Consider the following 23,368-nt stretch of genomic DNA (forward strand, 5'->3'; position numbering starts at 1 on the left):
TTTGTCTCACAGGACTGGTCTCAGAGTGTGTTGGAACAAAACAATATCCTGCACGTCTCTCTCTCTCTCTCTCTCTCTCTCTCTCTCTCTCTCTCTCTGGACTCCTTCCTTTAAGGCTGCACACGGTGTGGAAGCACTATGTGGCTGGCACCCATCTGAGGCAACATTCATCCACTCCAGGTGTGTGGAGCCTTGGTGGGGGGAGGGAGAAGCCCTCTTTGTGGTGAATAAAATCGTCAGGTGTTAGCCAAATAAATTCTTAAAGGTAACGTCCCCTGAGTGAAGAGGTTAAAGACCCTTGAGGTATGGAAGTGTTAGAGGGAAACTATCGAGTGAGATTGGCTGGCGGAAACAAAACACAGTGACTCGTCCAATTATGTTACGATAAACCACAACACGAAACGTAATAAATAGAAAAACAACCACAACCACAACCATGACCACGACCACAACCACGACCACAACCACGACCACAACCACGACCACAACCACAACCACAACCACGACCACGACCACAACCACGACCACAACCACGACCACAAACACACCACAACCACAACCACGACCACGACCACAACCACAACCACACCACGACCACGACCACAACCACAACCACAACCACGACCACAACCACGACATAAATTAATCTGTAACTTCATGTAACATAACCTAGAGTGATATAATGTAACGTAACAGAGTTTGACGTGGAGGTTGGTTATAAAAGCTAGTCGACACTCAGCTCGCACGGGAAGATACGAGCCACGGTGGATGTAACTCAGCTGGGCCGTAACAGACACCCCTCGTTTATCTAGTAGACCGATGACTAATTAATGGTGATCAGGTAGTCCTTGTCTTGGGTAGTTGAGTATATTATTACACACACACACACAGTCCTGGTCATATGAGAGTTTTAGTTTTCTAACGTGTAAATACTAATGGTTATAAAGGTGTGTGTGTGTGTGTGTGTGTGTGTGTGTGTGTGTATGTGTGTGTGTGTGTGTGTGTGTGTGTGTGTGTGGAAAGATTCATGAACCAAAATTAAAACATCTTTAATCATCACAATGAAGACGGATATTTTGTGTGAGTTAGTTCTTGGGGGGTCAGGCAGGTCAGGTAAATAAATACAGTATATATTGATTATTATAGGTACAGAGGGACTTGTCTAACACCTGTTGATAAAGAAGGTAAGGAAGACGTATTGTTTGATAATATTGTTTGTATGAACGTTGACCAAAAATAAGTCTTTTTCTGTTATTTTTTTTAAGTTTATATTAATTAGTTTTCAGTGAACTTTGTGTAATTTTTTTGTTATTTATGTTATGTTGGTATTTAACCAGTCAGGTATATTGTTATATGTTTTCCTGTGAGGAATATTGATCATCTTGGTCTTTATAAGTCTGGACCAGCAGGTATTGCTGTATTACAGTTCATGAAACTGATTCGGTTTTATTTTGACCGTCGGTGACCTGTGCTTACTTCTGGGGCTTAATGGATGTGCAGTTTTACCAGAAAATTTGGCACAGTGTTGCGGTCCGGCAATACTTACTAGGGGAAAAATGCCAGGCCTGAAATAACGAGGTTTAACGTATTTTTGGCACAACATTCACCACCATCTTGGGCAGCGGTTGGCACCACTGAGCCCTCCACCTCCATCTTGGGGAACAGTTGTCATCCCTGACAGTATTCTATTCCACTTCAATTCAGGGACGTTTTTAACTTAATTCAGACAATGAAATGTTTGAATATACAACTGTTTACATAAATATGATGTAAATTACTAATAATGGATGATGTTAATAATACTCAACATAGTATAACAAAGAGAAAATGATTTAATGTTGGCAGACGTGGTGAGTTGGTGTAATTTACATGTTGTGCACGAGACGGTGTCATGGTGGCAATGTTCCTCTGCCTCCCCCCAACCATCTCTTAGTTCCCTCCTGCACTTGTTCCATCTTCCCGTGATTCCTGGTTGTCTTGTTCTGGGGTTATTTTGTTTACTTCTACAGCTCCAAAGAATAGATTGTCCTACAAGTCTAGTAAAACAAAAAAAAGAGTATTTCTATGTCTTCATTATGTGTCGGCCAGCCAGAAATCGCTGTCTCTTGTTAGCATGGGTTTTCACTTTTCATTTTATTTAGGATTCTGAAGAGTAATGGGTTGAGAAGTATGGGTAATAGAGTATGGGTTATGGGGAGGTCGCTATATGGAGTGTAATACGTACTGTCACACCCTCTGGTCACCTGCCAAACTATGCCCCCGGAATTAGTATCACTTATGGTTATGTAATATAGATCACTGACTCGTCTAAGCGTATGCATATTGACGTCATAATCCAAAATGGCCGCCACTAAAAAAAATATATTCTATTCAATTTTGGTCCAGAAAATATATAGTTGTAGATGAAAATATGCTACAGAATATAAAAGGCATGAGTTTGATGCCTGAGATGTGAAATAATGCCTTCTTGGTCCTACAGCATAACAACTCATGTGTATACGATAAAAATAAGTGTGTATTTAAAATTGGTTAATTAAACACAAGAAGACTTCGGCTACAGGGTAAAGAAAGAAAATTCATGTGATTTTTTGTTATATATCAGTTTGGTGAGATGAAGACAGACAGACAGAGAGACAGAGAAACAGACACTGTGCTAACGCTATCCTGGCCACGTGAGCATTGTACACTGGAGGACCGATGAAGAACTGGAGGCTTAAGGGAGTTATGTACACTGAAGTATAAACCAGGTGGTGCTGCCTTCCTCCCCTCCCCAAGTCCAAGGAGCGTGAGGCACCGTGGGGAGGCAGTGACCCTAATACTGTATAATATCTCCAGCAGCTCTTGTGGTGTAAGAGAGATACTTCCTGTCTGGCGAAGTTTGATTTATCTGTAAACATTATCATCTACCAACATCTAGGGTACGTACTGGTTCTATCAGACTGTACAATAAGGTATATTTTCACTTTGGTCAGGTACTGTTGTGAGACTTTATTATAAAACGTTGATGACAAACTGGCAGATGTATCGTTCGCCTTTGGGTATGTCATCCAATCACACCTGACGGGATTTTCACACCGTCCTGTAAAAGAAAGTAACTGTCTCAATAGCTGAAGTCCTGCCAGGAAAGTAGCGCCAAAAGAGATATTCATCCTTAGTGGTTGATGGTATTGTTGTTTCGTCTGTACAGTGTGTCAGTGTGCAGTGAAATCATAGAAAATCTTTTACGTGATAAATAGACATATCTCTTCCTCTCCTCTGGCCACCATGATGCCTTCTACAGCCGCCCAGGAACACGTGAGAGCTCCACAGAACAAGGAATAACTGTTGTTGACATTATATACTTTGATGATATCGTGTGATGTCAGCCATCTTGGAATATGACGTCATGACTGCAAACGGAGGTATATCCCTTTGAAAATGTCCTTCGTGACCAACCTAACCTAACTAGAGGGATATATGGAAGGGATAAAAGTAAGAATAATGTGTGTTTATCTGTGTGTGTGTTTGTGAGAGAGTGAGAGAGTGTGTGTGTGACAGAGAGAGAGATGGGGGCAAGGGTTCACTAGGAGAGCTTGGCAAGAGGTAACTATGCCAGATTGTAGACGAATGACTCACCTGTTGGTCCCGCCTCCCCTCACACCTTGTCTCTCTCTCTCTCTCTCTCTCTCTCTCTCTCTCTCTCTCTCTCTCTCTCTCTCTCTGTTTCTTATCCATATCCTATCCCTCATTTTAATTTTCTCCTTTGTCATTTTACCCTTTTCATCCAAGTCATCTCCTCGTTTAAGGTAACTTGAAGGAGAATTAGATAAATAATAATATAATAGTTATCCATCCAATCTTACCAACTTCGTTTTCTTCGTTAGAAATTATTTATTGAAGAAAATGGTATTCTAAGGGGAACTAATCTCAAATCTCACTGTATTTAGCCCATTTGCTGTACAGTATATTTTACTATCGACATAATATGGCGTGGTCATTCAAATACAAATAAATATAATGGAAACTCTTAGCTACAATAGGTTAAAATAATAGTATTACCTATTTGTCTCCTACATGGCGTTGTAATTTGTCTCAGATCTTTTATTTTTTGTTTTAATGGAATAATGTTCAGGGGCGGATCCAGGGCGAGTTCCAGGGGGGGGGTCCGGATCCCTCATTTTAATCCGAAAATTCCAATACTTTAATGCAGTATTGTACTCAAGCATTTATGTATAGTAAAAAGTAATTACTATTGACCTCAAAATATCTCCTAATATCAAGGCACATGGCTTCAAAATGTCTATGATATTGGTCAGATTTCAAACATTTTCGGTGGGGGGGCTTACATCACCTCCCCTAGCCCCCCTGCATGAGTGGGTTCGCTGTGCTCGTCATGTTCTCTCACCCACAACGTCTTGGACCCCCCCCCTCTAACCCACAACGTCTTGGACCCCTCTAACCCACAACGTCTTGGACCCTCTACTTGACCCCCTCCCCAACGACTTGGACCCCCTCCTTTTGATATTCCTGGATTCGCCCCTCTGATGTTTGTTGGGCTGAAGATTATTTTAACCCGTGACTAACTTTTTCCTCACTTTTTGCTTCCTCTTCTCTGGGGAGGAGAAGTATGTCCTTCTTTTCTTACTGAATTACAACTCTTGTCCTCCTAGATCAGTCGTGGACAGGAATAATGAGTGAGTTTTAGGTCAGCTTCACCTTAGGTCGGCCACGAAGCTTCTTGAGTTTGTGGGGCAAAATAAAGCCTTACTGTATGTGATCATCTGAAGCTTATCCCCCAAGCTTATTTCACCTGATGATTAAACGCCGTAATGATACCTAACCTAACCTAACCTAACCTAACCTAAACTAACTCATCCAGATAGCATTATAATATTTAATCACCAGGTTATCGTAGTCAGTACATATAGTTTAGCCTAAAGGTAACTAAGTGTTGACAACCTGGATAAAGTGAATCATAGAGCCAGACAATCAAACACTCAGTTGTCTTATCATTTACTATCTAACAGCAGCTCAAATTAACACTTAAGGCCAAGTAACAGATTTTTTTTTATGTTACGTTATGTTAGGTTAAAGTTATGTTAGGTTAGGTTAGGTTAGGTTAGGTTAGGTTAGGTTAGGTTAGGTTAGGTTAGGTTAGGTTAAGTTTATTAGACATTTGATCACAATTTGAACTGTCCCAGCGTCACCCAAAGGCCACAATAGACAGGTCTCAGCACACAGTCGTCAAGGTTTGTTATATTAAGTGAAAGTTGAAGAGTGAGGTGATGCAAATGGTATGTGTCAGCTCAGCCAATCAGCCACGACGTGAGATAAGGTAGGGTGTGTTTCTCTGTGTCTGTTACTCCTAATCCTTATCTCACACTTACAAACTATTTTAAGAGAAATAGAATTCACAATAGAACACCCGTAATCAAGAAATCATTTACAAGTGGTTTGATAATGACTTTTGAGGAGGTGGTGGAACAGTTAATTACAATAGTCACGTGTCGGCTAGGTGATTACTGGTCAATGCTAAGTCATGTCATATGGTAAAGGCGTATCCTGGTCCGCTTTATGAGACAGGAGGTGATGGTTATGACTCTTATCTTCCTCTTATTCGTGGAAGGGTTAGGCTAGGTTAGCGTTAGGGTGTTTTAATCTGAAGGTGAAATGAGCTGGGCGAGTGAATTTTCAGGTAATAAGATACAAGGGGATGGCTAAGCAACGCCTTCACTTGACTGGATTCTGGAACGGGAAGACTGTGGTGGGGAGGAAAGACTGATTTTATTTGACTTCTCTTAAACATCAATGATTTAAAACTCTAGAATAACCTGATATACACAGTCATTTAATTACGGAAAATGAAAACTACTTATTATCCGAACTCCTGTAGTTGTTTTACTTTAAGATTTACCTGAAATTGTGATTACATAAGCAAACTGTCTTGATAATTTAAAGTGGATTCATTATACTTCAGCTTTATCTTGAAAATAAGACCTATAAAATATAATTATTATGATAAACAAAAGATATTTATTATATCTGTTAAATTAATACTGATAATACTGATCGATAAAGCAACTATGTACCGCTATCATTAAAATATACATATAGTAAATTAATATAAATTCTACTAATAATATATGAAACTTATATATTAAAATAATCTTATATGGTTTATTATATTTATAAAAGATAGATTATATTATAGATATTGACGTTTGAAGTAGTGTTATCCAAGGCGGCGGCAGAGTTAGTGAACATTACCACAACAGCCATGGCATCGTCTGCTGGGGACCGACTCGCTGTCATTAAGAGACATTTGGTGTGTCATAAACGGTGCAGATTACAACATGAGACACCAGAAGGCTCGGCTGTGGGTAACTGTAGTGATGAGGCTGTGAGAAAAGGGCGGCAACATAAAGGAGTTGGGTGGCAGCCAGTAGCGTCCAGGCCGCCCACCCCCACCGCCCCTACTGTACCCAGGAGACGGTAACAAACATAACCTTTTCTACATATATATTACTTAAACCGAACCTAAAACTGTATAATTTACTATACATTGCACACTTTGTTACAGATATACTGCCTAAGACTAATTTAAAACTATAATTTAGTATCATTTGCCTTTATAATCTTAACTTTATATACCGTCTGTCAGAGGCTAACAGAGCTTTATATACTCTGTTGTAAGTTAAGAGGATAACATTGTAAATAACTATGACTATTACTTTATTGATGATACCCTACAAATAACTCAGAATCACATTTAAGTTATATACATTAATAAGAGTGTTGACTGTTCCTTACACTGTGCAGTGGATTATGGCAATACTCTATGTCATTTATTAAAGGGTCTTTGTAAAAAATAACTAACATAACCTAGCTTAATTGATAAATGAATTACACTTGTCAGGCTAGATAAAGTTAGATAGGTTAAGTTAGTTTAGTTCACATCAATTTTCATAATTTTGTAAGTTATAGGCCCAATTATTTAAGAATCATTTTATTAGGATCATCTTTACTCCAACAGACAAGAGTTACTAAAATGGAATGGCTGGGGCTACAAAGACTCAAAGTTCGTGGTGCACAAGGAGAAAGATTATTGCATCGCATTTACGGGGGAAAGGTGAGAGCAGCTGGTACAAGTCTTATAATTTTTCCACAAACGATAATGATTTTATACTTCCTACACAGTAATGATCATAAATAAAATAGATTGAGATGCTTAGGTAAGTTTTCCCACTTTATACCTAGACATGATATTTTTTTAATGAGATCTTCACTATTATGTTTGTTTTAATGCAAAGAAAAGATATCAATTAGAGTTCAAGGAAGAGACAAGTTTGAGAATAATTTTTATCACATCTCTATGACTAACCACAGGTAATCTAGCTTTGTGTAGGTTAAGTTTGGTTGGTTTTGTGGTGTGTCTCGTAACTGCCTTTCAGACTAGTCTTTCATCACTTCACACAAGTTTTTGATTCTCTACATTACAAAATACATGTCAGTAGGTCAGTACAGATCTGATCTTCCATTTATAAGCAAAGATTAAAAAATTTTCTTAGAATGTAGGACAGATTATGCGCAGAGATTAAAAAAAAGGCGTTTGAACACTTTTCTAGGTACAAAATTGGTAATCTGGTATTGCCTCACTTTGCTGATTGGGTGAAGAATACCTTAGGAGTCAAGTTTGATGACTGTAGCCCACCACAACCACCCCCTGAGCCCCAGGCGTATCCTGAACCCATCGTGGAGCAAGGTAAGAGTACAGTACGTGGGTCGTTTTAATGCTCCCAGAACACTACCACAGATTGTAACATTAATTTTCTATTTTAATAACTTTATAATTGTCTCAGTTTTGTATTTTCTCAAGTTTATGTTATTGTGTCAACATTTTTCTTTTCTCTTCCTTCATAATTTTTATCCCATTCCCTCTAAAAAAAGAAGCAATTCCTCATGTGTTTTATGCATTTCTGTAATTCCCTCATGTTCTTTTCTTTTATTTCATCTGATTTTTATATTGATAGATTCTTATTATCTGTATATTACCAGAATTCCTAGATGAAGTACAAACATTGGGGATCACTCATAGCTTAGATGGAGAGGACCGTCTCTTCCGGGCTCATGGTCACACACTGGCTGAGATATTTACACTACGAGAAGGAATGTTCCCAAGAATCCCGGACTTGGTGGTGTGGCCAAGTAAGTCACTGAGTTTGGGCGGTTAAGGTTGAGATGAATTTTTACATTTCTCTCTTTGATATAATAACTGTATGAAAGTAAATAAACCTTGGATTATTTTCTTGGGTAAATTATGTTCTTGTGTAATGTGATAATTCCGTGAAGTATATCAAGAATGAATATATTGGAGTGAAGTATAGTTGGCAGAGAGACTGGTGAAATAGTGGTGGAGAAGTTAGGAGTAAGGCTGATGAAATAATGGTACTGTACTATACTGTAGTTGATCGATAGACTGATGAAATGATTAGTGGTGATTATAGTACAGTATTTTGAAAACATTTTGTATTTAGAAACATGAAAGAATTTATTGGATATTATTGTATGTTTAGAAAAAAGTGATCTGTATTTCGTTTAACTTTTTTTTTTTAGAAAACCACAGTGAGGTAGAGAAACTTGTTGATCTGGCGTCCAGGAGTCAGGTCGCTCTTATTCCATTTGGTGGCGGCACAAGTGTGTCTGGTGCTTTGTTGTGTCCAGAGGAAGAGAGCCGGATGATTGTGTCCCTCGATACATCACAGATGGTGAGTAACATTATGGTTCTCATGACTCACGATTTGATATAAGGAATTTGTTGAAGTGTTATGCTTATATGGAGATGAAATAGCGAGTAATTCTGGCGCAGGATGTGGTAAATAGGCTAGACGGTACAGAAAATGTTGTTAATGGGCCTCCCAGTATGCTAATAATGGTTCTATTATTACAGGTCTAAATTTCATGCTATGGAATTATTTTTCAGTGCCGCATATTGTGGTTAGATGAGAAGAACCTTACAGCAAGGATAGAGGCAGGGATAATTGGACAAGATCTTGAGAGACAACTTCAAGTCAGAGGTTACACCACAGGGCATGAACCTGATTCCTATGAGTTTTCTAGGTAGGAGTTTTAAGGAGTGAAAAATGTATAAATCAACTTATGTTTTTTGTATTTAATTTTCTACATTAAAACAAGATAAAACATGCCCAGATTTTCTAAGATAAAGATGTCCTCGATAAGGTACGGTATATTTTATTTTTTCATAATTATCTTTTCATTGTTTACTCTTCAGTCTGGGTGGATGGGTTGCAACAAGAGCTTCAGGGATGAAGAAAAACATCTACGGGAATATTGAAGACCTTCTAGTCCAGGTGAAAGTGGCCACACCGAGAGGGACTGTGGAGCGGTACACGGCAGGTCCTCGGGTGTCTGCTGGCCCCGATGTGCACCACTTTATTTTAGGGTCTGAAGGTGAGTAATACTGTAGTTGTTATAAGGCTTGGGCTAGGGTGTGGTTGATGACTTGTCTATTGATTCGTATAATATAAGTGTCCTTGGCTGCCTTGACATTTTATTGAAGTTGATGGTTGTTGTTTGGTAAGTGAGTTGTGCTGCCACATCAATGAATTTACTCTCATTATCTTCTTTTCAGTGCGTAATACTGTATAGTAATTTTTTTTTATGTAGAAATGTACTGAAATGTAATTAAAGATTTAATTTCTTTTAACGAGTGTCTTGTTATATTTACTTAATGACTTTTTTTGGCTTGATAATTGAAGACTTGACGGTGTGACTTTGCCCACAGGCACTCTTGGGGTGATAACTGAGGTGACAATGAAGGTGCGACCTATCCCTGTTGTCAAGCACTACGGCTCCATTGCCTTCCCAGATTTTTCCAGCGGTGTTAACTGTATGAGAGAAGTTGCATTCCACCGTTGCCAGCCAGCCTCTATACGCTTAATGGACAACGAACAGTTTAAATTTGGTGAGCATATCTGAGTGATTCAAATCTTATCAGCCGAGTCTTTATACTGTATTTATATTGAGTGTATCATTACAAGGAAATTGAATAACACAGCTAGTTTATGTAGGATTTAATTGATAGTACTGTATTGATAAATAAAACTTCTAAATCCTCATTTATATTATATTTGTTGTAAGACTTGTTTTCATGATCCTATTTTTTTTTATTATTATTGATCGATGATATGATTTACTCATGTCATTTGAAGTGTAAGTTCTCATATGTGATAGATCAGTAAATGAGGGGTAGATTATTTATGTGTATTAATTGATGTTGTTTTTCAGGTCATGCCTTGAAGCCCCCGACTGATTTGATGGGTCTCCTCACGGATGGTATAAAGAAAATGTATATTACACGTATACGAGGGTTTGACCTGAACACTATGTGTGTCGCGACTCTCTTGTTTGAAGGTACTGTAGAGTCCCGTCACCAGTGATGTCAACATATTTCAGAGTTTTTAGTCAATTAGTTTTTGTTTTTGTCATGTTGTTGCCTCCAGGAGTAAAGGGCAGCCACACTATTTATATAAGGGGAAGAGGGATATGGTCTGGTGAAACTAATCATGGTGGTGGCATCCTGTGCTTCTGGGAGTAAGAAGGAGAGAAAGTGTCTTGTTAAATCTTTTGTCATGTTATGTATATTTCATGTCTTCCCTAACAGGTTCTGAACAGGATGTGGCATTACAGGAGAAGCGCTTATACTCCATAGCACTAAACAACGGAGGTATCCCAGCCGGTGAAGCAAATGGCGAGAGAGGCTACATGTTGACGTTTGTCATAGCTTACATAAGGGTGAGTTGATGATGTCATATGATTGGCACTTATGTGGGATGCTGTGAGAGAGAGAGATACAATATGATAAAAGTAATACAGAGGACAAAGGAAATATGTGATTATAGGACAACTGGAGGCAGTTCTGTAGTGGCCCCTCCTCTGAACAGGAAGCTCCCTGTGGGAATGAGGCTTTACAAATAGGATAAGAATACCATCAAGAGATTACACTTTAGAAGGAAGTACATGATCACAATGACACAGCTCCACTACCATCAGGGAGCTGTACATTGAAATGAAGATCCTTGAATATACATCATAAAATATTACCTGGGTAGATATACTGATGTGATGGCTAATTTCTTGGGGCATTATTTTCCAGGATCTCGGGTTTGACTACGGTATAGTTGCCGAGTCATTTGAGACCTCTGTTCCGTGGGACCGGGTTTACGCTCTCTGCCATAATGTCAAACATCGCATCAAGTCTGAGTGTAAAGGTTAGCTCACTTGTATATTATGGTAGTGTTTGTAATATGTGTAATGATATTCAGTTTTATGATCTTGAGATATACTGCGAACTATATTTTTCTATAGTATGGAATTTTATATTATTGTAAATGACTGAAATCTAAATGTTAAGACTAAAGCTTTTGGATGATGTCGGTCAAACTATCAACAGTACAGCACTGCAGTGATTACCCCCAAAAAAAAATAACGTCTGGCAGCAGTATGTGGTGAGGTGTATTGCCATGGCGGTCTATTTAAACAAAGCTGCATAATCAATTGATAGACTGCCAGTACAGGTATTAGTTGTCTCTGGTGAAAAGTTAAAATGCTGTGAATATAATAAAATTTCACTCAAATTGTGAAGCATAGACAACAGTTTTACAATGTTGCTGAAAATTTAAGTACTGTATAGAAGGTTGAAAATAAAGCAGGTCTGGTTCATAGTGTTTTACCTCTTGCGGTCATTCCTACTACTGTGGGTTACGAGATTCACAGATACATGTACAGGGTATTAGGGTTAGAGACAAGGTAACTCCTTCCCATTTTAAGTTAGATTAAGAATAATATCAACCGGTTACCATTCATTGTAAGTTTAAGAATAATATATCAACAGGTTAATAATAAGTGTGTGTGTACTTACAGAAAGAGGGATTAAACACACCTTCGTTACCTGCCGTGTAACTCAGACCTACGATGCCGGTGCCTGTGTTTACTTCTACTTTGCGTTCAACTACCGAGGTCTCTCAGATCCTGTGCATGTGTATGAGGAAATTGAGGTAGGTTGTCATAGTATTAATTTACTTTTTGTTGCAAGAATTAAAGCTAAACTTGATGATGCAATATTAAGAACTAGTGAAGAATTCATAATGGGGCAGTTTACCGATTCATGGTACAGTACAGCATAGTGTTATATGATGTTGACTAATATATTCAGACATTAATAGATTTAGTGACCTGCAGTGATCAATTGCCTCATGAACTATTTTGCTTTATTTTGTACATTTGAAAATATGAGATATATATGATGGTAGTTGTAGAATATTTTACATTTTATTTAATTTAGGTAATTGAAAGTAAAGTTGGGTAGATTTTTCTTTGTTTATTTACATAAGTTGGTTTTTCTATATAATTATTTCAGGGTAACGCACGCAATGAGATTCTGGGATGTGGTGGCAGCATCTCCCACCATCACGGTATAGGGAAGGTGCGACGTCAGTGGATGAGCCAAACCTTCTCGGAGCCTAGTTTAGGTGCTATCAAGGCCGTTAAGCAATATTTTGATCCTGAAAATATCTTTGCTAATGGCAATTTGTTGTAAAGATTTTTTCGTCGACTAATATCCGATTCCATTTGTATTGTTTATCTTGTTGGTCCTTTGTGTTAATTTACACTGAAGTGAAAGAAAGGAAGACCGATAAATGCCGTCTTAGTTATTTTGGCATTTCATGAATTTAGATGAATTAAATGCTGTAAATTTATAACATTAGTAAAGGAATCACATTTTTTATATGTGGTCATCCCTAACTTTAAACTATACACATATATGTATGATAACTACAAGTGCAAATATAAATTAGATATACAGTATTGATTTATTAGATATGGAGAACAATTCTGTATGCAGATTTTTGAAAGATATGATGAGTTATACTGTATATATTTTATCAGTGATGGACGACAAGTTTTAATAGTTTTGAATATTCAGTAGTGTGTGTGTGCAGGGTTTTTCTGGTCCATTTTTTAATGCAGTTACATCAATGTTGACTTTCATATAATGGATTTGTGATCATATATATAGGACTGAGTTTGATCTGTGCTTATAAAGCATAAAAATATTTACTGATACTGTCTTCTGAAACAAATTCCAGAAGATGTAATGTAACATCAAAAATACTTCACTAGTGTTGTAGGAGACAACACATACTTCTTTTACATTGTTGTTCAGTACATGTTACTGTACTAGCTCGGTTTTCAAGGAGACATATTGACTAGCTGAAAACCACAAGTACCATTCATTAAAGGTTTGTTTTGCATTTAATTCCAATTTGAAATTGGTTATAGTATTTTTATATTGTGTAGGAATGCTGTGAGAGGAAAGTTCCTCAACTCATGACAGGGCTTTTAAAAATAACAGCAGGGGAGTCTTCTGTTACAAAATATGGAACAGTATTGGCAATATTGCCCCCAGCTATACTAATTATTCCTGGAATTAAGTTATTAGTTGTAAACAAACTTCAGCAGACACAGTGTAAAAGATAAGACTTTTCTTATGAAAACATTCAATTTTATTTTCACAGCCTACAGCTCATTATTGAGTGAGATGTGAGATATCTCCTCTAGAAATTCCTTTAGCAGTGGCTGCCATGACCAAGGAGCGTCACACATTCCAGCAGCGGGCTACACTATTCTCTTGGCCCATTGACTTGTCCCGTGCTCTCCACCATAATATAAGATTTCTTGCCCGAGTCCTCCATTTTCTTTGATGTCATTGGTACTTTAGTATCACGTTAAATACTTAAGTTTTGACACATTGAAATTGGGCTAGAAAATCCCTGCTGATACATAATTTTCTTGTGGTAAAAGAAGTGTACAGTTTCAGTATAGTTATTTGGTATTTTTTACTTGCATTATTTATACTGTATGCCAGACATTTACTACTTAAACTAAAGCCAAGAGAAGGATATTGAAACACTTGACCCTCCTGTGTATTCTCAAAACTGCAGATACAGTATAAACTTGAGTGCTATTATACAACTGTTTCCTCGTTAGTGTGTATTTGTACGCATGAGCTTACGGATGCACACACATTCAAACTATATACGTACAGGTATATGTAAATTCCAACCTTAATTTGTGCCTTGATACTTTGATGGTAATCCTTTATTAATCAGAAACCATATTTAGCATAAATATAACAGATACATCAAACAAATGTATTTAACATGGGTAATACTGTGTACTTTTTTTTTCACAGGTTGCATGCACTGTTTGAGAGTCTTAGCACCATAGTACTTGGCAGAGACTTTGTTTTGCAGTTTTAAACATTTTTTTTTCATTTGAATCCTTTTCTCACTATAATGCAGGATGGGTGAAAGCACGTATATATAGACTTTTCTTTCATTTGCAGTCTTTCATTCTGTGATGGCTGTAGCTGATGTGTTCCACTTTGGTGTTCCCCTTCCATAATTTAGTGAGAGTGGGTCCCAGGAGGCTCTTTGGCTGGTACTGCATTCTACTGCTTTTTTTTATCTGACTGTAAAGTTAGGTCCCATTCACAGGTGGGTAGACTAAGGGTTTCCCATAGCACAAACCAGTGACCCTTAGGACAGGAGGCAAATGCTGTATCCACTCAGCCACTGCACCCACATGTTAGTAAGACAATTGCTTTTGTTAAACTTGTGCTGGTCTTCATTTCATTTTAATTTGTATAGATATAAAAACATTTGAAAACAAAGAAGCCACTGACATCAAGTATCTGTATGTATATATTCAGTGATTGTTTGGCTTAATTTTTTGGGGGGGATGTGCATTCAACTCATTATAAAGTCGGGTAAAAGAAACTTGGTTCACTGCCTTTGATTGCTGTGTTCAGTGTATAAAGCATGAAGGTTATAGGAAGGATTCAGAGTAACTTTAGTGTCACGTTTTTAAATGAAACTTGAAGTAGAAATTTCCATCTTTTTATTTAGATTTCAATTTAAATCAAGAAGCTCGTTTTGTACGGTAGTCATTTTAACAAAACAGATTGCATGATAATGATGTGGTCTTCAGATTAAATACCTTCATTCTGTAGAACATTATATATTATATAAAAGGGATTACATGTGGGCAGACTTAATGTACAGTCACCTGCACTTATACCTCATACAGTGGCTGGCACGTTTTGTGAGATTTGGCAACTCTGTGGAATACTACTTAGTCTGTCTGGCTACTATTGTGAGGTTCCTTACGGCCATTCTGAGAGCTTTAGTACTGTACGATGTAAACAAACACAGATTTGCCATGTCTCACAAAATGTGCCATCTACTATACCAGGTATAAGTGCAAGAAGACTGTACATATGGCATACTGAGGCACAAAGCTGCATGCACAAAGTCAAGGTTCTCAATTGCTTCTTGCCATAATGTTTTTCTCGGTAACTGGTTTACTGTATCACTGTAGTTTGATATCTTTACCTTTCCATATTCTGGTATAGAGTCTCTTACAATAAAGATTCACTATTTCTATGTCCTTACCATTTGTAGTTATTCATAGAATTTACTGTAGGGTGTTGTTTTCTGATCTCAGTTATATATTTATTCTTTTATTGTGGTAGTACAGTGCTATGATAGATTTAGCTGTAGCTGTTGTTTTAATATGATGCTGTGATTATATTGGTTAATTTGGTATAAAAAGATTCCTTTCTGGATTAGTCTACCTAAGTTGTAAGGTGAGTCATCTGTATTGCTTGTGTTTATGGAGAGAGTCTTATATTTTAACTTGTTTATATTGGGTAACTTGTCCTCAGATTGGCTGGCTGTGTTATGTGTTTCTGTCATTTGGGTTGGTCATCATGGAGGTACGGTGATATGAACGAAGGTGCCCTGATTTGTATCTGTTTAGAATACAGGTATTGAATTAGGTGACTCATACATAAATTTGCTTTATTGGTAAAGTCTTCATTAAAATTGGTTGCCATGAGTGATGAAATTTTCTGTTGGTGTAATTATGTGAGTGTAATTTTGAACATAAATTTATTTTGCTGTTCTGATAATTATCCCTGTTACATGTATACTGTGGGAGGAAACTTGGAAGTGATGTCCATGAGTGTTCATATCAGACTTGTGAACATGATAACTTGAACAAAAATTAATTTATATGGAATTTTGTCAATGGATACAATTCAACAATATTTGGAGTTTGATATAAAATGTTTTTCCTTTTTATTTTGGGGGAATTTTTGGCTATATTTGGGTTGTGAAGGGATTGTGTACTGTACTGTGTTTGGGTTGGTTTCTCTATAGTGAGGGGGCCTTGATGTGCTGGCTGTTGTTAGTTTTGTAATATGTGTAATGAAAGATTAATTTGTCATGGTAGTTAATAATAATTTATTATTTTTTGCTCAAGAGTTTTAGGGAAGGAGTGTTTAGTGCACTGTGATTATTAGTCATGATCATTACATTGTGTTCTATTATTAGGATGTTAGGACTAAAGTAAATTTCAATCCTTAACACAAGAAATAACATGGTCTAATAATAGCAATTTTTAATACAAGTATAGACTCCAGATTCTTAAATTGACATCGATACAGTTAACATCTTGCTTAATGTATCTTTGATCTGTTATGGGGAGGGATGCCTTAGTGGACATGTTTGACAATGATAACTACTGTATGTCGTCTCTCCTTGTGCTGGTTAAGTATATACCCAAGGGAAGATGCACACTTACTGTAAATGGTATCTTTACGGAGGGGCCCGATGTTGTCTCGGTAGGGTTGTCAAAATCACTCGTCCGTTGTGTCATATTATTTCACACAAAATCGTAAAGATACTTTTTGAAGTGTGTGTATTGTAGTTTTTATGTTTTATATTGTTAAAATGGGTAACCATGTCCAGTATAGTACTACCATTCATTTCTGTGTCTCAGTTTTTTTATGTTGACTTGTTCCTATCCATTTCCATCCTCACAGTTGTCTTTTGTGTGGAATGTGTAAGATCTATCTTTATCGCTTAATTGCTATAACTTACAATTTATTTGTAGTATAATTATATCACTTGGTTTATAGAATTGATTTGAGTGATAGTCACTTAAGAGGTATGTAATTTTTCTTAGTTTAAGTGAATTATTGTGGAATTGCACAAGGCTCTCTATATACAGTATACTATATGTGTGCTTACCATATTCTGGTAGCAATTACTGTGCAGTAATCAGTAGTACAAGTAGTAAATTTTTGTTACTCTTCAAGTGTAGCATATTGTTCGCCTTACTTCTATGCTTTAATATTTGCTTCTTGGGACACAGACAAAAAAGGTTCGTGTTTCATGTGCTTTGTTGTTGAAGTACTAAGCAGTAGTTTCTTTATTGCAAATGCACTGAAATGGGCAATGATTTTCAGTGACGAAGGACTTGATGGAAATTTTGCTTTATTTGCTTTTATTTTTTTTATGCATAGCAGTGTTTCCCTGCTTGTGACACAGGCTGGCCAGGTGGGTGGGTGCTGATCCCCCACTTCTAAACAACCATCAACTTAGTTGTTTGTAAGTGTTGTTTTTTCTTCCTTAGCAAGTGCACCGTTTAGTAGTGTATTGTACAGTACTCATTGTTTTGCTGAGTGCACATTGGCCAGTGTACAAGGTTGGAACCCAATCTTCCACTCTGGCTGGGAATCAACCTGAGAATCTTCACTTATGAGGGAGATGCTCCACCATTGGCCTAAGAACCTTTGCTATTCATGCATTTAGTTTTACATCTTTATTCTGGTTTCCATGGAACCAGAAGTTGAAAAGTTGCATAAAGCCTGACCAAAATAAATTGAAATTAGTTTCTGGAAAAGAAGTATCTTAACAGATTATGGTTGAAATACTATATGTCATGGAAGTGGCAATATAATCTCCCATGTTATCAATAGTAAAGTCATTTGAAGTGTGTATAATGACATAAACTGCATATTGTAAGTTCAGCATCACAGGGAACATTTTGTGTATTGTAGTATTTTACTTAAAGTTATTCAGGATTTGTTCACAAAGATGTGATTTAATATAGTAATGTTAGTCTTTGAACATTGTTCATATTGGACAGGTGTTAATATGGTATTGAAGAAAACATGTAAGAGATGGATCTTTTTATTCCTGACGTTTCATCAGAAGACTTTTTCAAACGAATGAACATTACATACTTTGAAATGTCAGGAATAAAGCTCCATCTCTCAGTCATGTTTCTGTCTTTATCTTAATATACTTCAGTCATCACAGCAATATATTTCAGGCTATTCAGAATTATACATTAGTCTTCACATCATACAGTTAAGCATAAATTTTTAAGGTAAACCATATATGATTATAATTGGTGTTTTATTTCTCAAAACTACCAGTTCTTTAAAAAATCATTAGTTGTCAATGTTCTAAAATGTTTAGGGCTGAAGAAAAAATAAAATGTTTTGAGTCCCACTGTGACAACAAATGACTACAACAGCTACTTGAAATAGCTTTTTATGTCGTTATTCTTCATTTACCACACAGTCAGCAGGATTACATATCCTGAAAAAAAGAAGATTAAAGGATCGGCTTTACCGTAAGTAAAAGATCCAAAATAGAATTAAACAAAAAGTCCAATGGATTGTGTACAAAGTCACCACAGGCAAGTGGGGTATGTATGACATGCCAAGATGCAGTCTCCAATTTTACTGGTAAAGATTTATTTAAACTGTTAAAGTCTTCTAAGAAATTTTTCCCCAGGTATGTAGTGTATTATGCAGCAAAGGTGAAGAATTACTTGGTTTTCAACCTTATTACGTATGTTACTGTCACGACACATCTTACTCTCGGAGTGTGGTAAGTGACGATCGTGAAATGAACAACTGTGATTAAATTATTTGTACCCTGTGATATGTGTTGGCATCACTTTAGAAATTATACATATTTTAAGAACATTTCAGTTTTCATTAGTGTGAATCTTGTGTTCTTATACAGGCATTAACTGACAAGATGAGTATTAGCATAGTGAATGTTTACTGTCAATTGTTTTTACCCCTCTCTTGTATTGATGTGGGGTGGATCAAGGGTACAGAAATGTCAAGGAATGGGGAAGTGTTAAGGTGAGCATCAGAACATACTCTCAGAAAGTACCCAACATTGTTTTACCGTTTATTATCTTTACTCCTCTCCCACTTGTGTGTCGGTGGATCAAGGGCTACAGAGATCAAGAAGGAAGCTATATAGTACTGTAATAAGGTAGTATAGTAGTGTAAAACATGTAGGGAGTGAACACCATTGCTCTAATGTTCCTTGACGTACTTCCCTGAGTGATTAAGCGTATGTGGATGTTTCTAGTTGTTAAGTCGGCATTTGTATGTTAGTCTCCAATCTTCTGTCGTAATACTCCCAATATTCCCTGCCCAATATCCTTTGAGGTTTCTGTACTTATTAATCCAGCTCACACAATACAGTAGTGACAGGAGTAAAGACAATAAATACAAAGATAGATCGTTGGTTCCTATAACTGGAATGGTCTGATTATCTGTTACTGGCATTTATGATAATGAAAGGCAAAAGCACAAAGAATAAGATTTAAGAAATTTAATAAACAGAATTGTATTGACTGATGTTTTGTGGTGATCTCATTAAAATGCTGATGATTATTTTATTAGATATATATGGGCTATGATGTGAAAAGTATTGACATTAGATAGATTCTTTGATACCAAAGTACAGTATGTATGCCAAGTATATTGAGTAAAGAGTATTTGTTGTGTTGGATTGTGTGAATTATATTGTTCTCAGCAAAATTTTAATTTGGTCTGATTATTGTCCACCATAAAGTTGTTTTATTGTACGGTACAAAATTTGTATCGACGCTTTTTATGAATGAAGAAATCCTTAAAGGAATAGTCAATGATAAAAAATTAATAAATGAATGCTAATAACATACTTTTTTCACTTCAATTCTAACCTAAGAAATAAAGTACACAATCTCCAAAAAGTAGCTTTAAGGAGGTACTACTAGGCTTGGTAAATCCCTCGGTGGCAGCAGTCATGAAATTCTACAGTCTTAGGATGAAGGTACATCAATTTACTGTGGCTATCATGGCAAAGATTAATCAGTACAGGACTAGGATACATATGACCTGAATCTTAGAATTTATAAACTTGTCTCATAAGAAACCTAACCTTAGTATGTTATCTAATAACCTCAACTGCTAAACCATAACAAAAAAGAATGTCTAGATTATGGTTTTTATAACGAATATTCTTCATAAATTATCTTTACAATTATTCTGTGTATTAATATTTTCCTTAAACCGAGGCAATTTTTGGATCACCTGATGATTAGCCTTTCTTATTTCACCAGATGATTAAACACCCTGTTGCTACATGGAGGGCTAGGTTAGAATTAGGGTGGTTAATCTTACGGTCAAATATGGTGGGGGGCTAATCTTCAGGTGGTAAAATATTTGCCATGTTATTCTTGTACAGAGGAGCATAGGGTGGTTAATCTTCAGGTGAAACGGGAGCAGTTATAAAGTACCGTACAATTTATTTTATTTTTTTTAAGAGGAAGGGAATTGCCTTCTTCAGATGATAACTCATATTTGTAACTCAGAATGTTGTTAGTCCCATTGCATTATCGGGTATTAAAGAGATTGTTAAATACATTAAATGCATATTAAACTAATTTCGGCTTACCGTTAATTATGTTTTTGTGTTTTGAGTGCAGGTGTTTCAAAACGTCTTCACTTCATTGAAAGTCGGACGAATAGCATAAGCTTCTTTAATAATACTTAATGTGTTATTCTCGGTGTATGTATGCATATATAGTCAATAAAATTTGACAAACAACCATAAACAGGTGCAGTAACCAATCAGAAGTTAGGAGGGGTAGTAATGACCAATTAGAGGGCAGGAGGAGGTAACTCAGTAAGCACAGTGGCAGTGCTCAACCTCCCACTCACCCGTGAAAGTGTGTGTCCTTTTTGTGTGCGTTTATTAGTGTTTATAAGTGAATAACATCATCAACATTCATATTATAACAAACTATTAATCTCCCAAGAGTGACCTATTTAGTATTAAGTGAAGAAATGATTTGTTAATAAGAGAAATGACGAGGTGACAGGAGGGAACTTTAAACAACATAAACACGTAGGTGAGTACAGGTGCTTTGTTGATCTATCGTCTTATTAATGTTTATGTGTACAGTATGTATAGTACACATACCTTTTATTTATTGATTATTTAAGGTGCTAGCCATGATTATGAAATTGTAACACATATTTCACGTTGAGTTAAAGGGGTTAATATTTAGTAGTGTTAAGGACAGAATTCTAGAATGAGTCTTATATAAGGAGACACTGTAGAGAAAGTAAAATACTGTATAGCGTTTTGGATGGAAATTTATAACATTCGAGTTATTTAATTGGTTTATATCCCTGATTTTTTTTTAGAGAAATTGCGAAATAATCAGCTATTTACTTATTATCTAACCAATCAGCGGATTTTGGGATGTTACGTTATACTTCATTCATACTTGTGAGCCAATCAACTGAACTGAATGTTGGTGCTTGGTGGACTGGAGGGTAATTTAGCAATTTTTTTGAGACGGGAATTTTTGAGCAAGCTGCACCTGATGACATATTAAGGACTCGTGATGTTCTCCCTTCAGTCAAATGTTCAAGGTTTGGTTGTGTTGAGGGTATGTTAGATTAAATTAGGTAAAAGTTGGGTTAGATTACGGATATGGTAAGTTGAATTAGATGATGGTTAGGATAAAGTAGGTTACGGTGGGTTAGGAGTAGGTTAGGTTAATTTATGCTCAGGAATAAAGGTAGGTTACGCTGAGTTAGGCTCTTAAAATAACAAAAATAAATGGTAAAATTGTTTTGTTGGTAGTCTCGCTTTCTCTCTTTTTCCTCTTGTTTTTGTTTATTTTATTCTCTTCCTTTCTCTTGTTTTCGCTCTTCCTCTTCTTGCTTTCTCTCGGATTCTCTCTCTCTCTCGTAGTTCTAATCATAATCAACAAATCCGTCTCAGCGCCGCAAAGGATTTTTCACCCTCCTGGAGAACAAAGGCTGTCTCGGTCTCAAAAAAAAAAAAAAAAACGCTTAACGAGGCAAACCCGATAAGAGGCGGCGATTTCTGCACCAACAATGGGAGAGGTTCTAGAATTCTTTACTCTTTCATGTTTGTTTTTTTCGACACTTTTTATTTTTATTTTTTACCTACGTGTACCTCGAAGCTTTGGTTCGCCATCAAAAGCCCCAATTTAGTATTTTATTTCTGGGATTTTTCTTGCTTCTCGTTACGTATATTTGTTACCTGGAGAGTGAAGGAGGACATTTGTGAATCGTTTTATATTAACTTCTGTAACATATCACATCACTGACCCAGATGTAGTGTGTGTGTAACTAGCCAGTCAGGCGTATACATAACACTTTAAACACCACAACTACCAATCACAGACTAGGGCGCGGGTAACTAGATTACGGTCTGATATATATCGTATAAATGTCTTTGACGTAAGGGAAGGAACTATGATTTAGTGTCGCCTTTGAGTTGTCCAGACGAATCGTAGGACACCAAGTTACGTTCCATGAAAGTTGTAGAAATTCTGTTGCGCGAAATCTTACGGAAACTTGAAGCTAGAATGCCACAGAAATGTTTTTAATATTTGTCATTATGTAAGTTCCAAAGAATGATAGAGGAAGGAAATATATTTATTCTATTTTTATCTTAATATTTTTGGTTTGAGTTTGGCATTTCTCTATATATAATAATTATACAACTTAATGGAGGCATACATATCTTGGCATTCATATGCAACTTACTAAAGGCATACATAACACCGTGGCGGCATATATAAAAAAAAAAAATTAGATGAAATTTTGGGTGAGGTAAAAACTTTTGAACAAAGACTTATTAATTTATTAAATCAGACTCAAAATGGTTCGTACGATAATATTTTTATTAGCTCAAAGGTAGTGATTAATTGGATAACTCTTAAGTACACACACACACACACGCACAGGAATTACGCTCATAAATCAACATATATTTTCTGCATAGAGTACAGTACCATTTTCTGTTGTTATATATGACTGTTTTTGAAGGGGTTCCTTAATTAAAAGTTGAAACTACTCCCACGCGGATTAATTTATGTTACCCTGTAGCGACTGGTCAATCTCTGTCTGTTTCTCTGTCCGTTTTTTTCCTTCCTACTTATCGTGATTCTAGTTATCTCTTTCTTTTCTTTATTCTTTTTGTTTCTTTTTTACTCTCTTATTCCTATCACTTCCTTTCATCTCTCTCTCTCTCTCTCTCTCTCTTTCTCTCTGGGGGTTCGACCTCAGAAACCAATCTTGTGATAACTAATTTTCTTCTTGTAAGTTGAGGGACCGGCTCCA

General features: G+C 36.5%; 1 protein-coding gene across 1 annotated transcript; it reads left to right on the forward strand.

Annotated features, from left to right (window-relative positions):
* The first annotated feature begins 6,225 nt into the window (after nucleotides 1-6,225).
* On the forward strand, nucleotides 6,226-19,899 carry LOC121860071 (alkyldihydroxyacetonephosphate synthase, peroxisomal-like). The gene is made up of 13 exons (XM_042357086.1): nucleotides 6,226-6,471; nucleotides 7,013-7,108; nucleotides 7,605-7,741; nucleotides 8,035-8,184; nucleotides 8,593-8,744; nucleotides 8,960-9,096; nucleotides 9,269-9,447; nucleotides 9,782-9,961; nucleotides 10,285-10,410; nucleotides 10,661-10,791; nucleotides 11,153-11,267; nucleotides 11,920-12,053; nucleotides 12,416-19,899. The coding sequence occupies exons 1-13, from the start codon at nucleotides 6,257-6,259 to the stop codon at nucleotides 12,593-12,595; spliced, it is 1,932 nt and encodes a 643-aa protein (XP_042213020.1). The 5' UTR covers nucleotides 6,226-6,256; the 3' UTR covers nucleotides 12,596-19,899.
* Nucleotides 19,900-23,368: the final 3,469 nt, after the last annotated feature.

This window comes from Homarus americanus, unplaced genomic scaffold (genome assembly GCF_018991925.1).
Source record: "Homarus americanus isolate GMGI-L3 unplaced genomic scaffold, GMGI_Hamer_2.0 scaffold8020, whole genome shotgun sequence".
NCBI classification, from domain to species: Eukaryota; Metazoa; Arthropoda; class Malacostraca; order Decapoda; family Nephropidae; genus Homarus; species Homarus americanus.